Source organism: Schistocerca piceifrons, chromosome X, assembly GCF_021461385.2.
Source record: "Schistocerca piceifrons isolate TAMUIC-IGC-003096 chromosome X, iqSchPice1.1, whole genome shotgun sequence".
NCBI lineage: Eukaryota > Metazoa > Arthropoda > Insecta > Orthoptera > Acrididae > Schistocerca > Schistocerca piceifrons.
Window position 1 is genome coordinate 232,863,370 of NC_060149.1, and position 21,859 is coordinate 232,885,228.

The 21,859-nt window shown below is 39.2% G+C and overlaps 1 protein-coding gene across 2 annotated transcripts in view; it reads right to left on the minus strand.

The window, feature by feature from the left end:
* Window positions 1-264: 264 nt before the first annotated feature.
* LOC124722963 (serine-rich adhesin for platelets-like) overlaps window positions 265-21,859 on the minus strand; it is a 45,123-nt gene continuing 23,528 nt past the window's right edge. For both annotated transcript variants that reach the window (XM_047248132.1, XM_047248131.1), the window contains exons 2-3: window positions 12,296-12,356; window positions 265-3,680 (exon numbers count right to left, since the gene is read on the minus strand). In XM_047248132.1, the coding sequence (XP_047104088.1) occupies window positions 832-3,654 (2,823 nt within the window). In that variant the 5' untranslated portion in view covers window positions 3,655-3,680; window positions 12,296-12,356 and the 3' untranslated portion in view covers window positions 265-831. The remainder of the gene's footprint in view (window positions 3,681-12,295; window positions 12,357-21,859) is intronic.

Here is a 21,859-nt window from a genome sequence, read left to right on the forward strand (position 1 = left end):
ATTTATCCTGTGCTATATTTCAGCCTCCTGTCTACATTTTAAATTTCTAGAACCTTTGTGAAAGTCAAAGCCTTTATTATAATTTCATTTCTAAAAAAATTGTAAAGATTTTATTTAAGTTAAATGTATGCAATAATTTTGTAGGGTTGTAATAGGTATCAAGTACCGATATATTCAAATAAGACATACAAATATTCAGAATCAATATTAGTAACTATGTTCACGTGTCAGTAAAATACATACATCTTCAAATTCACTATAATGTATTATTTGTTGTCATAATGTTTTAATTTATAGAAATTTTTTTTAATTGCATTAGAAAGAATACAGTATTTTCTGACACTGTTAGCATAGCAGAAGTATGTTTTGCACATCATGATTCACTACTCCTTTTCACAGCTAGATAATTATTATGTGACTACAAATAAAAAGCCAAGAATGACATGGGTTAGAGGTCAGAGAGGGGAATGTATTAGGATATTCACAGACTGTCTTAGAAACACAGACTGTCCACTTGAAACTGTCACAGAATTCTTTATGTCATTTACAATGTTGTTATCTTTTTCTGCACAACATATACAAACTGGCTTCTTATATACTTCATGGCACTCTCCTCAAATTTCTGAACTCATTTTGTGGGAAGCATCCCACAACTGTCTTCTGCTCTGATGTGTCGAACTCTTCAACAACCCCTGGTCACCATCATGACTTAAGCTGAGGGATGCTATATTCTTCTGAACACTATGACGTAGTTCTTTGCTGTTATGATGAGAGGATTTCTGCAAACATCTTTTTCTGCTTCAAGAGAATGTTCACAAAAAGAAGGTACATTTAATATGATGGTATGCGCTGCACATGCCAGGCACCGTTCTCGAATGTTCTTACTTCATAAATTACATTTGTCTCCTTACGTCCACCATATCTTATTAATCGAACAGTGCATATCAAAGCTTGGACATGGATGATGTCTGGGTCCCGATATAGGCGGTAGTCAGGCCCTGCAAAGCCTGGACCAGAATGCTGCCCTTCAAAGAGCCATGCATAACCATTACTCCGAGCACCAGTATTCTTGTTGGCATCTCCAACGTTTTCTTCATTTCTGTTGTCACCCTCCTTGGTGGCACCAGCATCTTCATTACTGTGGTCTTGAGTAGATTCAGCAGTGTTGTCCCCAACACCATCTTCATTTCTGTTGCCACCATAACCCATGTCACCATCAATGTCCTGATTTCCATTGCATGCAGTATTGTTGACTCCACAAGTGTCATCTCTACAGTCAACAACAGGACCAATGCTGGCTGCATTACTAGCAGCATCCTCAGCAACGACATTCCCAGTGCTCTCGTTGTAATGTTCATACTGTGCCTCTAATCCCAGATCTACCTCATGTGATACACTTCCTGTGTGGTTACTTAGATCTGAGACCACATCAACGTTACACTCAACTTCAACCATATTTTCATCCCTATCTGTCTCATCCCCTTCAGGACCAAATCCAGCAGCATCAGATTCTGTCCCATTTTGTGAGTACTGTTTTTCAGACAACTCTGATTCACTGTCACTTTCTGAGGTTTCAACTTCTTCCTTTATTTCAATCTCTTCCATAGAGAGAGAGACAGAGTCAAAAGTATTCTGTTCACCATCTTGTTCTCGTTCTGCACTCCCACACATTAAATTACTCTTGGAGCTGGCACACCCTGTTCTATCATCCACTCCGTCATTTACATTATTCTGATCAGAAACTACAGTATCCACTTCATGTAGGTCCAGGATTTCTTTTGGGCCTCCAGTGGGTGAAGAACTAGTACTAGTAAATGTCCCAGCAGCTGACATCATGATTATGGGCTCAACTGATGATGACGTTGCACCATATTCTGATGCTGACTTTGAGACACTGTCTTCTGTTATACATGTTATCGTGCTGGTACTCTCTTTTGTGTTTGCTTCCAGTTGGGCTGTTTCTCTGATACTTGCTTCAATATGTGCATTATCAGTGCTACCTACTGGTGATGGTGTGACGTTTGTCTCTTCAGTGAGAGAAGTGCTGTGTGATGTGCTTATGCAGGTCTCAGCAGTCGACAATACGTTTCTGGATTTCGTTGTTAATGTTGTGGCATCACACTGTGGTGCAGACTCAGATATACTACCTCCTTCTACACTGGCTTCTGTATTGGTCTTCTCTTTGATGCTTGCTTCTAGATGAAATCTTCCCATTAAATTCCCATTTGATTGCATGCCTGCTGCTGCTGGCTGTACTGCATCACCATTGGATAGTGAAATCACATTTAATTCTGCAGACAGTCTACTTTTTAATGCATTCATAATATGAATGCTATATAGTAAACATCCGATAGGTGAATGGCATGTGCAGCTGGACACCGAGTGAGAAACGCTAGCTACCATATGCTCAAAACTTTGGTCACTTAATGTATCACCAACTCTATTAGCACATTTCTGCAGATGTGCTGCCACATCCTGAAGTAAATGGGCAAACTCATCAACAGTTTTTCGAAAAGTGTCACCCAACTGTAACTGAGGAGGTGCTGATGCTGACCGTCGACGCAAGTATGGGTGCATTTCTAAATGCGTAAGTGCATGTGCAGGTTGTGAAGCTGCATTGTCTCTCATCTGCAAAGGTGCTGTGGCTACAGAACATGAAGTTGGTGTGAATGACCTCCTACTACCGTGGCTGTTAATAATCTCTCTGTTTCTGGATGACTGGCCATCTTTAAATACTTCACTCATCATCTTGAGCGTTGTGATAGTTTCAGAGCTTGTACTGCTGTGTTCTGTAGTTAGTGGTCTGCCTCCATACTGATAATCAGCATCTTTTACTTCGCTGTAAGAAGCACCCACAACAGCTTTTCTTTTTTTGGTACTACTGGCTGCTCTATTTACATCACTATTTCTGATGCTCTTCTCCATATGTTTGTTATGTTTTGCCTTCAAGCCATCACATGGAACTCTTATTTCATTTCCACTGTTGTTATCTTTTCCTACACAACATATACAAACTGGCTTCTTATATATTTTACGGCGTTCTCGACGAAATTCTGAACTCATTTTGTGGGAAGCATCCCACAACTGTCTTCTGCTCTGATGGGTCGAACTCTCCAACAACCCCTGGTCATCATCATGACTCAAGCTGAGGGATGCTACATTCTTCTGATCACTATTATGTAGTTCTTTGCCATCATGATGAGTGGATTTCTGCAAACATCTTTGTCTGTTTCTTGTTGTCGAGTTCTCTTGATTTTCTGTGCTGCAACCATTTGAACTCTTAGTAGTTATTTTGACATCTCTGATGCATTTCTTTTTATTGCAATTTGAAACTTTAGCCTGCATATGCTTCTCCATATCAAATGGCTCTAGCACCACTGACACTGTTTTATTTAGAACATTTGTAAGCTGGTCCTGCTTACTGGCATGTTCCAATTCTTCGTGGTAGTTAGTCGCTGCCTTCTTACTGCTACATGTAACATCAGAATGCCTTCTTTTCCTGCTGTTTTTGGTCAATTCTATAAAACTTTTATTAGAATTTGTATTATCATGCTGTGCACTTTGACTGATGTCTGATGCACATCCTCTTGATTCATTCGTCCTCTTGAGTGAACAGCTTTCCCCTCTGCCTCTGCTACTAGATCTGGTTTTCATGCTGGCTATTCACTCTCAGGCAGACTCTGTAAAGACAAATTAAATATCAGATTACCATGTGAGCCAGAAGCACTATTAACAAACAAATCTTAAAACAACTGCAACAGATTCCAGTTTAAAAAGAAATAATAATAATAATAAACCCTCGTGGAACATGCACAAAATGCCAGGAATTTTTACAATCAAAAAGATGTCATATTCATCACAACCAACCAAGTTTAACAGAACCATGAAATTGTCAAACTAATAAATAGTGATTCAGAAAAACTCTGCAAACCCCCCCCCCCCCCCCGCCCCCCCCCTTCCTTTTCACTTTTCAGTGTACTTGTAATACTCCTGTACTCAGATCAGTAAAAACATGGAGTGATACTTCACATATGTACTTACACAGGGTGTCCCAAGAGAAATGGTCAATAGTCAGGGAAACGAAAGGAACAATTGTCTGAAGCAAAAAGTTGCATATGTATATATGCCCTATTCCAAATGGTTTCATAGATAGCACACATTTAATGTGTACTGTTATTTATTTTGTATATTATTCAATACATTGTCAAGGTTAAACATGCACATGCACAACAGTTAGTAATAAAAACAATATTTGATTTAAAAGTATCAACTGAAAAATAACATTTTTAACACATTCACCTCTAAGCATTACCATACATGTCTGTTTACAGCTGTTGTACAATTCACAAAAAATACTTGGATACTCCATCAACTTCAATGAATTTGTGCATTTTTAGGAAAATAGATTATTTTGTTTGTCTGAGTGCCTCTACACATTTTGCAATGAGAGCATCAATGTCCATGATTAAGACCAAGCAGTTCATCTTCCATATTCATCATTTGTTTGTTCTCCTCCAACTTCATCCAAGCCCATAAACAAAAATCTAATGCTGCAACGTCTGGTGACCTTGGTGGCCAGTTAATTCTTCTACCTCTACCAGTTCCGTGATTCAGGTAAGTGTGGTTGGGATGTTCCCTAACATGTCAGGTAAAATGTGGAGGGGCCCTATCATGCTGGAAGTACACTGCAGTCCATGTGGCTTAAGGAACAAAGGAATCAAATTTCCAAAAAATGCAAGTAATTCTGTCCCATAATTCATTCTTCTAAAATGACTGGACCTATCAACAGGTTACCAGCCATGCCACATCAAGCACTGATCAAAAAATAAAGTTGGATATTGGTTTCCGCAGTAGCATATGGATTTTCCTGTGAACATCGATGATTATTATGCATGTTGTTGATTCCATAGCACATAAATGTGGCTTCACCAGTGAACAGTATTAATGGTCAGTTGATATTTAACCAGTAACTAAATTCAAGTAGTGTGGCACTGAACGAATGTGAAGAATGTGGACATAAGTTTCCCACATCTAATTTCACCAAATGTGTGTTTGTGGGTCACAGATACGTGCAAAAAGCTGCCATGTGCTGGCAGTAGGACTACACTGAACCATTTCAACAATGTGTTGCCGTTCCTGCACAGGTCAGAGGAATGCACATGGTCAGAAGAATAATTATTGGAAGAATACCTGTTTCACACAATATGCTGAAAACTCTCTACAATCAGTAATGTGACTGGTTAGAAAGTGCTGCCTGTAGTCTTCAACAGTAGCAGGAGCACTACCAATGCAAATGTCATAAATGTACACCGTATCTGCATATTATTCTTGTAGCCAAGTCAGTGAAGCAAAATTTGGCAAAAAAATTGTGCTGTCACCATTTTTTGTACAGTAGTAGGAGGAAGCGACATGAACAACGTCCCAAAAATTGTGACCAGTGTGGTGTGAGTGTGGGGATGAAGGGGCGTTTAAAGGTCACGTTTTCATGGTTCTCTTGAATATCTCAAAAATTGCAATTTCTAGCAAAAATGTTTCCCAGTATGAATTTAAACTACATTAAACTTCCTACATGAAAGGTCTTCATTTTTTCTCTAGGACTGATAATTACCACATTACAGGGGATGGAAAAATAGCAATTATTAAAAACAGTGTCTTAACTACATACAATTGTATTAAGGGATAATCTGAGATACGAGGGTGTGATGAGTTGAAGGGCTGTGCAGAGAGGGAGAGGGGAGGGGAGAGAGGGAGTATGGGGGCTGGAGGGTGAATGCATGATGGATGAGGCAGGTCACCAGATCGTGGTCATGCACTTCCCTCCTTTCTAGGTCTGCCAACTGAACAGCGAGTGGACGAGTCCCAACTCTCTATCTCTCTATCCCACTATGTCACTACATGGAATACAGATATGACTCTCTAATAATAGTAACACAAGAAATATATATGGGCAGACTGTATGTAAATCTCTGCATACTGTTCTACACTGCTACAGGGAAATTTATTCTTATTCACCCTCTATGACACTGTAGCATTCTGCAGGCAAAGGCAACAACTCCATGGCTTGCTTTTCAGTTTACAGACAGACTATACCTCCCCCAGCATTTCCACTATGTGATCAAAAGTATCCTGACACCTGGCGGAAAATGACTTACAAGTTCATTGCACCCTTCATCAGTAATGCTGGAATTCAATATGGTGTTGACCCATCCTTAGCCTTGATGACAGCTTCCACTCCTCCAGGCATATGTTCTATCAGGTGCTAGAAGGTTTCTTGGGGAATGGCAGCCCATTCTTCACAGAGTGCTGCACTAAGGAGAGGTATCGATGTCAGTTGGTGAGGCCCGGCACGAAGTCAGAATTCCAAAACATTGCAAAGGTGTTCTATAGGATTCAGGTCAAGACTCTGCGCAGGCTAGTCCATTACAGGGATGTTATTCTCATATAACCACTTTGCCACAGGCCGTGCATTATGATCAGGTGCTCAATCCTGTTGAAAGATGTAATCGCCTTAACAGAATTGCAAGAAGGTGCTTAAAACATCATTGTAGGCATGTGCTGTGATAGTGCCATGCAAAACAACAATGGGTGCAAGCCACCCTCCATGAAAAACATGACCACACCATAACACCACTGCCTCCGAATTTTATTGTTGGCACTACACACGCTGGCAGATTACGTTCGCTGGGCATTCACCATACCCACACCCTGCCATTGGATCGCTATAGTGTGTACCATGATTTGTCACTCCACACAATGTTTTTCCACTGTTCAGTCATCCAATGTTTATGCTCCTTACACCAAGCGAGGCATTGTTTGGCATTTACTGCCATGATGTGTGGCTTATGAGCAGTCATTCGATCATGAAATCCAAGTTTTCTTACCTCCTGCCTAACTGTCACAGTACTTCCAGTGGATCCTCGTGCAGTTTGTGTGATGGTCTGAATATGTGTCTGCCTATTACACATTACAACACTCTTCAACTGTCGGCGGTCTCTCTCAGTCAACAGACAAGATCGGCCTGTACGCTTTTGTGCTGTACATGTCTCTTCATATTTCCACTTCACTATCACATCAGAAACAGTGGACCTAGGGATGTTTAGGAGTGTGGAAATCTCTCGTACAGACATATGCCAAGTGACACCCAATCAACTGACCACGTTTGAAGTCCGTGAGATCCGCGGAGTGTCCCATTCTGCTCTCTCACAATGTCTAATGACTACTGAGGTCACTGATATGGAGTACCTGGCAGCACAATGCACCTAATATGAAAAATGTATGTTTTTGGGTTGTCCGGGTACTTTCGATCATGTAGTGCATATGAGCAGGCAAAATAACTTCACTGGGTCCATGTTTATATAGTTATTTTCAGTTTTATTACACGAGTATTTATTTGCAATTGTTAAGTGAGCTATTATGTCAAAAAGGTCCACAGCTAGAGCTATCAACTGTGTACACATCAAAGAACCTATCCTAGCTGTAGCATGCTGGCAATATGTGTTTGACAATGTTGATATTGTTTCTGCTATCAATGATGAAGACTTTTCAGAGCATGAGGAGTATCAAATGCACCCCCTCAGCCTCAGGTCTTCCAGCATCTGATGAGGCCCAGAGGCTCAAACTGCCTCCTTCTGCAACCTGAATGTTATGGAACTTCAGAGATTTCAACACAAGTCAAGCAATGCATTATTGCACATTACTGTCCTAAATTCGAATGTAAGTCCTTTTCCATCAGAGATATGGACACCCACCCTGCAAGATATGGTAAGTGGCTCCAGTCACTGCAGCCCACTCTATTACAAGTGCTAGCTATACCAGTAACACAAAGTTGAGGGAAGTGCAGTAACTTTCTGGTCAATCATTAATTCACCAGCAAGTGACTATAACATAGTTACACAACTTTAGAATATGTTGCCAACAACAAGCAGTAGCAAGATACCACATTTACCAACCCAGTCTGTTTCCCACTAGCACCACATATGCCAATGACAACATCATACTTACAAATGAAGCATTTCTCAGCCACTGTTTATAGGAATCCATTTTACATAAAAGCTCACTTAACAACTGCAATGAAGTACTCACTGAATGAACTGAAAATACCTCCACTATATAAACACAACATCAGTGAAGTTATTTTGTCTACTTACATAAGGGAACCACAGATGAAACACTGTGGAGGTACAGTCAGACTGTAAACTGAAAAGCAAGCAGTGCTGGTGGTGAAGGAAGTCACTTTTCTCAGAAGAATCCAGCTTCTCGTAGCCATATTACACAACTTCATACAAACTCAGTAAGGTGTGATAATGGCATCTTTGTTGCCATAAAGGCTTTCTTGACTAACATCAGCTCACCATGTCTAATCTAAAGACTAATTAACACTCATGAATGATACAGAGTGCATTTAAAGAAAACCTGATTTGCATCCCCATAGTGTCACTACTAGTGCCACTCTTACGCGACTGGCACAAAATTGCAAACAGACATCACCGATCAAAAGTAGAAACATGCCTAACAACTTTTGTTTATTTCACACAACCCCTTGCTGGTGTTGCATTTTTTTCTGTCAGTGTATTTATTATATGCTGATTTTAACATTAACCTGAAACTGAAAAAAAATAATAACATGTACCTTAAAATGAAGAAAAAGGAATAACCTGATAACTGAAAATAGAGAAATAAGAAAACTTTTAAGCAGTTTTGTCTGAAAACAACTTTATTCAGACCATACTAGAAAAACAGAGGTGTCATCTTCCCTGTTTCACATATACTGAAAATTGTGTTACTAAAAGCTATACATGTAAACTTAGGTCTTTTAGATCATGACACACTACTGACACTAATAAATTCTTCTATATTGCAAGTAGTAAAAAAAAGTGGGAATATGAAAGGCACTTCAACAAAGAAAAGATGAATATTCTTGTACAAATGTTAGCAAAGGAAACATGGGGAAATATAGTTTCAAAACCAACAACCAATAACTCATTCTATGCATTTTTCTCGTACTTTTGTGTCACAGTTGTGATGCATTTTCCACAAAAGGAAGAAAAACCCTTACAAAAATCAATGTTGAACAAAGGAAAAATATGAAGTGGATATCATTTACTATCACAGTATCTAGTGAAACTAAAAAACATCTCAATCACCTCAAAAAAGACAACTTCACAAAATATGATAAGACATACAAGAAAATTCATGGGAAAGTGATTAAAGAAAAGACAATGCACAGTGATGGAGTAGTTCATGACCTGGACCTCACAATACAAAATAAACAAATTCAGAGCGTAACTGTAACCTAATTTTTAAGTGTGCATGCTGACAAAAATTTAGACTGTTCATGGCATTGCACCAATGCAGTCATCCTGTAAGCTTCCATTCTAAGAACAGAAACATGGGTGTTTATAGTGATATATGTGGTGCAACAGTGATAAAATGTTTTCAAATTTTCACAGAATCTCAACTGTAGATTCATCCTTTCTGTATCCAGTGGCTCAGTACAAAAAAATTGTTATGTTTTTGTGACAACAAACAGTGCATCCCTATATCCCAGATGTTACAAACCAAGATTTAGGTACTGAACAGTTAGTTACTGCAACACAATTAAACAATATATAGTACTTACAAGATGCACTGAAAAGATTAAAAACAAATACAAACAATAATAACAGAAGTATGTGTGCCAAACAGCAAAATGAAAATACACACACAGGCAATATATCGGTAACAGTTGTGACAAAAAATAATTACAATGTATTAGTTGCAGAAGAAGCTGACAGCCAACAAATAAATTCTGTAAATTATAATCTAACTTCAGCTGCACTATAAACACCTCTGTGCAGAAAGTCAAGAGAATGTATTCAAGCAATAAACAAAGGAATATAAAAAATGAGTTGTGATGCTTGGTGACATCCACACCATGAGAAATCTGAAAAAATAAATGAATATAATACATCACATATGGCTATAGGAATGATGAAATTGAGTGCACCTTTGACTGAAACAACAAAAAACACCAAACTCACTCAGAGAATTATCTAAGAATGATACTTTCATAATCATGGGTGCAAGTAATGATGAATACTGAAAGGAGGGTAGGCATACTACACAGTGCTTTTCTACTACACTACTTGATCTTAAAGTGCCCAACATCACTAGTACTAGCATGCCTCACAGATAGGACCTGCAGGATGACTCGGTCATAAATTTGGAGCTTCCAAAAAAAAAAAAAAAAAAAAAAAGAAGCAAGGTCTATCCTAATGTAAAATTCTTTGAACTTTCCATTTCAATAGAATTGTTTATGAAACACAGACATCACAACAACACTGGGAAGTCATACATTGGCAAAATACTAACAAAATTAATACACATAGATGACCTCATTGAAATAAAAACAACCAGTTTCGACAAAAGCCACATTGCGATCGGGCTGAGCAAACCTGAAACACCAAACTCAGAAATTGTTTGTGTTGAAAGTTGTGCAACTACCAAAAACACAGAAATATAACAGAAGAGACATTTTTAGGTGACAAAACAAAAATGATAGATACAGATACAGTAAAAAAAGATCCACAGTGAGGAAAAAAATTAACCAGAAACATCTGAAGGAAGCTTCTTTTATATGTTTAGGTGAACACTGATAAAGGACTGTATTGTTGCCAGTTTACACAATCCTCCTCATTCTGTACAATATCCTTTGAGCATGGTGAGATACGCATTTTTGTTAGAAGTAACACGAGACACTGCTGTTTAAAATCCTGGGAAAGGAAAACAAAACTTCAAAATTTATACTAAATTTATACTTCACTAAAAACAATTACAATTTGCCTGTACAGAAGCCCAAATGTGATCTTAGCTTATATTCTTATAGAAACTAAGACAGTGCATTCAATAAGCTTAAAGATAATAAGAAAAATCTAATGGTGTGTGATGATTAATTGAACTTCCAGGAAAACTCAAACAAAAAAATTATAAATGCAGAAAATAATTCCAGGCTAGAACAATAAATACAGGGTTTTGTGCCCATAATGGACGGTGTAATGTTTTCTATACCACAAACCACAATGCAAACAGAATTAATGACAGAAGAATGAATGCTAAGTGAAAAAATATAGATACCTTCAGACAACTGTTAGGTGAGGAAACATGGAATGCAGTATATCAGCATGGCAGAACATGTCAAAAGTCTGACAAATCTGTGGAAATATGTAGTAACTACTATAAAACTGCATTCCCACTGAATGAACACAGGCTATGGTCTAATAATAAAAACAGGTCTAGCTGCAATTAATCTTTCACAGAAAAAAAGAAAATCTATATTGTATTAAGGACACTGTGGGTGTGTGATGAATTTCATGCTTACTGCAGAAAATACAAGTAATATTTTAATAGTTGTTACAGAAGCAAAAATGAAGGAAAATGACCTTTACATGCCACAAGACAAAAGCTACATCAGAAGTTGTGAAACAGTAGACAGGTAATGTCACTAACAGAAATGCCAATATCAAGCTATGTCAAGATGAAGAGAAAATAACTGGCACAAGGAATATAGCAAAAATCGTCAACAACTATTAATAAACATATGTAGGCAACTAATCAGTAAGATTAACCCAAGTAACCAAAATGCAACAGCAACATCAGTCAAGATCAACAACACTGCTACCTCATTACATCTGTACCAAATGAATAAAGAGGAAATTTTTACTGTAATAAAAACTTTAAAAACGAAATTAATAATCATTTAGAGTTGATAGTATACCTGATAAAATAATAAAGAGATGTAGTGGAATCACTGTAAAACCATTGACACATTTATGCAATAGTTTACTGACATCAAGGTCTTCTCTTCCTATCAAAAAAATGCAAAACTGAAACTAATATTTAAAAAAAGGAAAAACAGAGGAAGTTGTTAATTACAGGGCAATTGCCCTATTGTCCTGCTTCTCAAAATTTTTTGAGTAGGTCTTCCACAACAGACTGACATGCTTTATGCAAAAATATCAAATTCTGTTGATAGCGCAACACAGGTTTAAAATGAACAGCCGACCGGCACTGCTACCTATGAATTTCTGAGTGAAATTTACCAGAAAGTGGACAATGGTGAATATAATATTGGAGGATTCCTTGACTTGTTGAAGGCATTCAGTATAATAGATAATGATGCACTACTACAGAAATTAAATAAACTAGGCATAAGAGGCACACCTACTGTTGGGTCGTGTCATACCTTTGCAGACACAAACAAATAGTGAAAATACAACACACTGCATGCAACACAATTACAGACCAACACTCAGCTTACCAAGAGATTAAATATGTTGTTCCCGAGCACCAGTCAGACGTTCCTCCTAAACGTAAATGACCTAAAAACAAACATAAATTTCAAAATATTTATCAGTTTGCTGATAACACAAGCTTTGGTTAACTTTTCAGATAATCACTTTGACATTTCCACATAATAAAGCTGTCCTCAACCCAAAGGTTATTTGGAACACTGCAGTGCATTACTGGATATGGTCCCAATGGAAGTGGTATCCCCTTGCTTCCTCTGACACTGAGCTGACGTATGCAGACAACTACACAACAACCCACAGTTTACTGCGGACTCCAAGCCATGGTGAATCTCAACATTTTTCAAACTAACGAATCATTGCCAGATGTGAAAGAAATAATAAGTAATAGGAAAAGGACCAACTGCAGATTAAAACCTGGACCTTTTGATATTTAATCTGACATCTAGCCACTGAGCCACACACCGCTTCCACACCTCGGAATAAGGAAAATATTGGAATGAGAGTGATAAGTAGTTTCTCACATAACTGTACTTTGCCACAGAAAGAAGGGAAACACACTTGAAACTTTAAGGTGAATTTCATACTATTTATCACGCAGAATAGTATTAGAGGTGGTGGGAGAGGAACTATACAACAGTTTCTCTCCTGTAAAATTAATCAAATATGCCCCACAAAGGAAAGCAACAGGGTGAGTCAGCAGAGTTGTTCAACATTATCTTCATGTTCATCTCTGAACAACACTAACAGAGCACTAAGGATCTATCATCTTGAGAGTGAGCTTTCTTCACACATGATATACAAGTATTTAGCCACTTGTAATGTCCAATTAGTCCTAGAAAATGGGAACAGGAGTAAAGTAATTCAACGAAACTGTGTTCAACACCTTCACATAGCCTGCTTTCTGATGTGAAAAGGAGACAGTCTACCATAGAGGATTCTTTGGAGGTCATCATCAATGAAACTAATGAAGTGCAGGAAAATTGCATTACGCAGTTCAATACTCATATAGGAAGACATGTATAGAAGTTAGTACCAAATATTCAGCTGTTTTTGATAAATAACTTAAAATATTCTGTTCGCATGTGTGTAGTACTTGTCCATTTATCTTCAGTCAGCTGTGCAACTATTAGCAGCAGTATCAGTACTCCAACAGTAATTCACGCATCGCCCTAGCCAGTGTTGACTGATACCACCATGCAGCAGCACTGCTAGTTAGTTGGTTGCGTGTTTCATTGATCAGTCGCATGGTACGGTAGCTGTTATGATGTGGAACATGTCAAGTGCACAAGAAATGCACATATGAAACAAGATTTTTTTAATATATAGATATTACAATACACAGATTAATATTTCTATTATTTACCCCATTCCCTTAAATGGCACAAAATGCATATACTATATTTATAGATTTATTTATTCCTATTCAAGAATTCATCTATGGTATAGAAGGAGTTGTCAAAGAGATATGATTTCAATTTATTTCTGAAGCTATTACTGCTGTCTGTCGGACATTTTATTTCATCTGGTTATTTGTCAAAAATTTTTACAGCAGCATATTTTACCCCTTTCTGTGCCAAAGATAAGTTGAATAAAGGATAGTGAACATCTTTCTTTTTTCTGGTATTATGATCATGAATGTCACTGTTGTTTTCAAACTGGTCCATGTTGCTGAGAACAAATTTCATTAGTGAGTAAATGTACTGTGAAGCTGTTATAAGAATTCACAATCTTTTTAAAAGATGCCTACAAGATGTGCGACTACGAACCCCACACATTATTCTAACCACTTTCTTTTGAGCAGTGAATAATTTTGTCTAAATGTTGAGTTACACCAAAATATTATTCGGTATGACATCAGAGATGAAAGTATTCAAAGTGTGTTAGCTTACGAATTTCTATATCCTCAGAAATTGGCAATTATTCTGATTACAAAAGTTGCTGAACCTTGCTTTAGAGGAACCAAAATATAAATTTTCCAATTAAGTTTCTCATCTATACATACACCCAAAAACTTAGAATGCTCTACCCTGTCTACTGACTTCTGTTGATGTGTTGTATTTAGTTCAGCTTCCTGTTTCAGATAGGAAGGGAGGTCATTCACATATATCAAGAACAGAAGGAGACCCATGATTGAACCCTGTGGAACACCTAATGTAATTTCACCCCAGTTAGATGAACTGGCAAACTTATTTAAATCACTTGACCCATATAAGGAAACTTTTTGCTTCCTGTTCTGTAGATATGACTTGAACCACTCATATGCTACTCCATTTATACCATAGAATTGTAATTTCTGTAACATAATGTCATGGTTCACACAGTCAAATGCTCTGGACAAGTCACAGAAAATTCCTGTTGTTGACATTTCACTATTTAAAGACTTTATTATGTGGACAGTGGAATTGTACATTGCTGTCTCAGTGGAACAGCATTTTTGAAATCCAAACTGTGATTTACTAAGTATCCCATTACTGTTGAGACGGCTAACCACTCTTGACTACATTACTTTATCAAAGATTTTTGAAAATGGTGTAAGCAAGGACACTGGCCGATAATTATTGACATCTGTGGTGTCTCCCTTTTTGTAGAGAGGCCTGACAATGGCGTATTTTAACCTGTCTGGTAAAATACCTTGAGTTAGTGATGCATTACATATGTGACATCAGCTGTATTTGCTTTACATTGTTTTCGTATCTTATTAGAGATGTCATCTATTATAACAGAACATTTATTTTTCAAAGATTTAATAATTTTACTTATTTCACAAGGGGATGTTAGGTGAAAATCTGCCAAAATTTTTTCAGAACAGACCCTTCCATGTATTACCCGGCTTTTTCTTTTGAACTGTTCTCACCCACCAATTTTTTCCCCTACACTTAAGAAATGGTTGTTAAATACATTAGCTACTTGTGAACTGTTGGTTAGGATGGTCTCGTTCTCTTTAATAGTACATCTACAGCTACGTTTGTACTCCACATCTACATCTACATTTGTACTCTGCAAGCCACACAACAGTGTGTGGTGGAGGGCACTTTACATGCCATTGTCATTGCCTCCCTTTCCTGTTCCAGTCGCATATGGTTCGTGTGAAGAACGACTGCTGGAAGCCTGCACTGGAATCTCTCTAATTTTACATTCGTGATCTCCTCAGGAGGTATAAGTAGGGGGAAGCAATATATTCGATACCTCATCCAGAAATGCACCCTCTCGAAATCTGGACAGCAAGCTACACCGCGATGCAGAGCGCCTCTCTTGTCTGCACTTGAGTTTGCTAAAAATCTCCGTAACACTATCACGCTTACCAAATAACCCTGTGACGAAACACGCCACTCTTCTTTGGATCTTCTCTATCTCCTCTGTCAACCCAACCTGGTACGGATCCCACACTGATGAGCAATACTCAAGTATAGGTCGAACGAGTGTTCTGTAAGCCACCTCCTTTGTTCATGGACTACATTTTCTAAGGACTCTCCCAATGAATCTAAACCTGGCACCCGCCTTACAAACAATTAATTTTATATGATCATTCCACTTCAAATTGTTCTGTACGCATACTCCTAGATATTTTACAGAAGTAACTGCTACCATTGTTTGTTCTGCTATCATATAATCATACAATAAATGACCCTTCTTTCTACGTATTCACAATTCATTACATTTGTCTATGTTAAGGTTCAGTTGCCACTACCTGCACCATGTGCCTATCCACTGCAGATCTTCCTGCATTTTGCTGCAATTTTCTAATGCTGCAACTTCTCTGTACACTGCAGCATCATCTGTGAAAAGCCGCATGGAACTTCCGACACTATCTATTCGGTCATTTACACTCCTGGAAATTGAAATAAGAACACCGTGAATTCACTGTCCCAGGAAGGGGAAACTTTATTGACACATTCCTGGGGTCAGATACATCACATGATCACACTGACAGAACCACAGGCACATAGACACAGGCAACAGAGCATGCACAATGTCGGCACTAGTACAGTGTATATCCACCTTTCGCAGCAATGCAGGCTGCTATTCTCCCATGGAGACGATCGTAGAGATGCTGGATGTAGTCCTGTGGAACGGCTTGCCATGCCATTTCCACCTGGCGCCTCAGTTGGACCAGCGTTCGTGCTGGACGTGCAGACCGCGTGAGACGACGCTTCATCCAGTCCCAAACATGCTCAATGGGGGACAGATCCGGAGATCTTGCTGGCCAGGGTAGTTGACTTACACCTTCTAGAGCACGTTGGGTGGCACGGGATACATGCGGACGTGCATTGTCCTGTTGGAACAGCAAGTTCCCTTGCCGGTCTAGGAATGGTAGAACAATGGGTTCGATGACGGTTTGGATGTACCGTGCACTATTCAGTGTCCCCTCGACGATCACCAGTGGTGTACGGCCAGTGTAGGAGATCGCTCCCCACACCATGATGCCGGGTGTTGGCCCTGTGTGCCTCGGTCGTATGCAGTCCTGATTGTGGCGCTCACCTGCACGGCGCCAAACACGCATACGACCATCATTGGCACCAAGGCAGAAGCGACTCTCATCGCTGAAGACGACACGTCTTCATTCGTCCCTCCATTCACGCCTGTCGCCACACCACTGGAGGCGGGCTGCATGATGTTGGGGCGTGAGCGGAAGACGGCCTAACGGTGTGCGGGACCGTAGCCCAGCTTCATGGAGACGGTTGCGAATGGTCCTCGCCAATACCCCAGGAGCAACAGTGTCCCTAATTTGCTGGGAAGTGGCGGTGCGGTCCCCTATGGCACTGCGTAGGATCCTACGGTCTTGGCGTGCATCCGTGCGTCGCTGCGGTCCGGTCCCAGGTCGACGGGCACGTGCACCTTCCGCCGACCACTGGCGACAACATCGATGTACTGTGGAGACCTCATGCCCCACGTGTTGAGCAATTCGGCGGTACGTCCACCCGGCCTCCCGCATGCCCACTATACGCCCTCGCTCAAAGTCCGTCAACTGCACATACGGTTCACGGCCATGCTGTCGCGGCATGCTACCAGTGTTAAAGACTGTGATGGAGCTCCGTATGCCACGGCAAACTGGCTGACACTGACGGCGGCGGTGCACAAATGCTGCGCAGCTAGTGCCATTCGACGGCCAACACCGCGGTTCCTGGTGTGTCCGCTGTGCCGTGCGTGTGATCATTGCTTGTACAGCCCTCTCGCAGTGTCCGGAGCAAGTATGGTGGGTCTGACACACCGGTGTCAATGTGTTCTTTTTTCCATTTCCAGGAGTGTATATATATATTGTGAAAAGCAATGGTCCCACAACACACCCCTGTGGCACGCCAGAGGTTACTTTAACGTCTGTAGATGTCTCTCCATTGAGAACAACATGCTGTGTTCTGTTTGCTAAAAACTCTTCAATCCAGCCACACAGCTGGTCTGATATTCCGTAGGCTCTTACTTTGTTTATCAGGCAATAGCGTGGAACTGTATTTAACACCTTCCAGAAGTGAAGTAACACATCCCACCCCAGTGATTACTTTTCCTGTCTCTCTTCTAACAACATTCCATATTAATTTGATTTTATTGCTGGAGTTGTTAATTTCTTCTCTAACATACATACTTCTTGATTTCCTTACAACTTTTCTCAGTATGTTACAATAATTTTACAGTGTAAAACTACTTCTGGATCTTTACTAGTTCTTGCTGTCTCATACAGTTTTCTTTTTCTTTCTGAAGACACTTTAATGCCTGTAGTAATCCAAGGTTTCTTTGAAAAGCGTATGGTGTTACATTTAGTAATTTTCTTTGGGGAAAAAATGTTCAAAAACGAAATATAAATTGATCAAGAAATATGTTGCATTCATCATTAACATTTGGCTCATTATATACATCTCCCCAATTAACATTTCTTAAGCTCTCTCTGAAGTGCTCTATAGATACCGGGTTGAGCGACCTCACACTTAATGGTTTCCGAACTGTAAACCTTGTCAGGTTTTGTAAATTAATCAGTTGTGAATCATGGTCTGACAATCCATTTACCACAGGAAAAGCATGTGTTTGTTTTACATCCTCTTTCTGTACAAATACATTATCTACTAGTGTGCTACTGTCTTGAGCTATATGTGTAGGGGAACTGATCACTGATTCTAAGTTATAGTTATATATACACTTCTAGTTCACGTTTCCTATCAGAATTACTTCAGGGTGTATACGTGGACAAGAAAAAAAATTACACTTTCTCTCAGGTGAAAATACACTTTTTCCCTGTCAAGTGACAGTATACTTTTCCTCAGAACTGTAAAAATTATCAATCTTTTGAATGGTTATAGAAAAAAAACACGTTTTGGAAAGATCTTTGATGTGCAGCAACATGTACGCTGCATATTACAAAAGTGTAAATTTAAATTCCACCAAACGCCGCATGTTACTTTCCGAAGCATTGAAATCAAGATTGCAATGCGCTTTTGTAGCCAGTCCTAGCTCGTCACGGGATCTCACCAGCCGATGACAGCGGTTCTTCTAGCGTAGGATATGTGATATAGTCAGCCAATAGCAAAATCAGTGTTAAGTAGCGCGTACACACAAATAGGAAAAGTTAATGGTTTAAATTAACATACACAGCGTTACTACAAGAAAAGCAAAGCTTTCACATACAATATTGGTCTCTGAGGTTAGTAAGCTGCAAGAGCAGCTAAGCTTTCACATATAATGTTGATTTTTTTTGCGCGTGTTACACTTTAAGGTACAACACACAAATGCGTCAGTAAAATTTTTAATAAAAACATAAATGTATGATCTTCTGAGCTCGAAATTTTTCTAAATGTATGTCCTCAAAGACTTGATTTTTAAATGAGAGTCAAACGCTCTGTGATTTAAAAAATGCATCGTACATTCTCGCACATAATTCATCTTGCATAAAAGGACATTTACTTTGAAAGTAACAACCATTCGAAATATTTTCCCGTGACCTGTTAGAAATAGGTTCGTTTCAGTAGTTGCCAGAGAGTGCCAGAAACAGGCGTCACCGCGCTTGCGCATCTACGATGATGCACGAAGCCCGTATGCTCGTAAGTGTAAAACATTAAAAGATCTTACACTGTGTCATAAAAGAAACAAAACATCAGGATACTCCAAGAACATCGGAATTTCGTGAACCATACTACAATGCATAATTCGGCTTAAAGTGCACATTCGTATGTCCAGATTTGGACGTAAATTATCTTGAGTACCGGTACTGTATTATCTCATGTTTGGTTCTTTATTATGGCATAATGCCATACGTGCTAGAAGATGAAAACATGCACTTTTGAAATGCAGCGAACAGTTGAAACTAGCCCATAGTATGGATTTAAACACTTCGTTTCAAATAAATTGACTGCCCCAGCGGAAAAGATTAATGAAAGCCAAATTTATTTAGCAAACCGACAAAAATAACTTCATTGTTCTGCAAGGCGATTAATGCCTGACTGTCAGAAAGGTGGAGATAAAACCTGAAACTAATAACACATTTTAGCCTTCCGTAATTACGAGAACGTATTTTAATTCATTTGATAGCTCATGGCCATAGATATCCGTTTTGTTTTCGTTTAATGTGAGAGCAATAAATGAAGAGGAAACAGCAAAATCACTAAACGTAAACACGGGTCACGTGGAGACTCCCCACTAGAACTCAGACCGCTCTGTGAATCAGCCCCGGATCTCCGATATTTCCGAACCGGAGCAATATTAGATAGTAGTGCCCAGCCACACGTCTGTAGCGAGAAGCGGGGACTGGTTCTTCTCATACGTGACTAAACTGCACACGCACAAGGGCCAGTCCGCAACTGCTCAAACAAATCTAAAGTAAACACTTGTGACGTCACGCTCATCGGAGACAATTTGTTGTTAGGAAGAATTGCATAGTCTTCCCAAAGCCTTTGACACACTTTGCAGTTGGCAAACGCTTGTATGAGCACTGTGTTTTATATGGCGTATTTCTTTTGCGACTTAAGCTTTATTTTCGGTTTTTTTTTCTCCCGTTCATGTTTTGTTGCTGCAATATAATACTGCAGAAGCGGGATACAGTAATATCCTTTGTTAGAGTATTGGTTCTTACCCGTCAAAATCACAAAAATTTAACTGAAAACAAAAGCCAAAACAATGAAAAATTCCCGGGTTTATCCTTATTCTCTCCCGGATGAAAAAATTCCCGGGTTTTTCCTGGATCTCCCGGTAGTCCCGGGTCGTATACACCCTGTTACTTAGAAAGTTTACACTGAAATCACCAGAGATTAATAATTTCTTTTTGTCTGACAGACAGCATAATAGGGAGTCACACTTTTTTTATGAGCAGCTCCCAGTCTCCTAATGGGGACCTATACACTGTTGCTAATATCAGTACTACATTATCTAGCAGAAGTTCACATGCCCAAACCTCAAAGTGCCGATCAACACAAAATTTGCTTACTTATACAGTTTTGCATTTATACCCTTGTTTTATGAAAATGGCAACTCCTCCTTTATCCAGCCTAGATCTATAAGTGTAAGATGCCAAATTATACCCACTTATATTGACACTATCCATGCCCACAGTTACATGGTGTCCAGACAGACAAGAGTATATCAATATCACTCTTATTTTTGAGGTCATCTAAACACACTAATAGCTCATCTACTTTATGTTTTAAACGGTTCAAATGGCTCTGAGCACTATGGGACTTAACATCTGAGTTCATCAGTCCCCTAGATCTTAGAACTACTTAAACCTAACTAATCTAAGGACATCACACACATCCATGCCCAAGGCAGGATTCGAACCAGTGGTCGAGTGGTTCCAGACTGTAGTGCCTAGAACTGCTCGGCCACTCTGGCCGGCTTTATGTTTTATTGCCCTGATATTTTGATGAAATAAGTTGATACTGCCCTTAGCTTTACCCCTATTTACTGTACATGAAGTTTCTTTTATTCTATTTATCTTGATTGTCATCTGTCTGGACTTTGGCTTTAACCTAAAAAACCTGTCTGCCTGGACCCATTAACCACAGGTATCACTCCTTGTGTGACTGTGGACCCCCTTACAGTTTCTGGTAATACAGAAGCTAACATATTTTCCCCATCCTATTCAGGTGCAGGCCATGTGTAGTGTATCCCCATTGCCGGAGTACTGGTTATTCATCATTTTTTAATGTTTCTGTCAATACAAATTGATAAAACAAGTACTGCGCTACACTAATTTGGGACCACTCTATTGAACATGCATGTAAAATTTCACTTTAAACATAATTTTGTTTGTAACAGGGAAACAAACCAATGCTTTCATTGATGCAGGGAGTTGTATGAAAGATGTGATGAGCAGTATTTGCTTTGGCTGACTCCAGCTACACACTGCAAAAACAAAATTGCAAATGTCTGCTGAAAAACAGCAGAAAATTTACATGACGACTCTTAGGAGGGACACCATGGATGAGTTGTCTGGGTGTAACAGTAACTTCATTTATAGGCATCTGCACGGGTATCTAATGTGCATATAGCGCAGTAGGAGCTTCAAATTTAACATCACTTCAGAAACCTGCATGTCCCTGGCTAGGTATCCTACTGTGGAAAGGAGCCTAATCTACATTTCATTCCTAGCACAC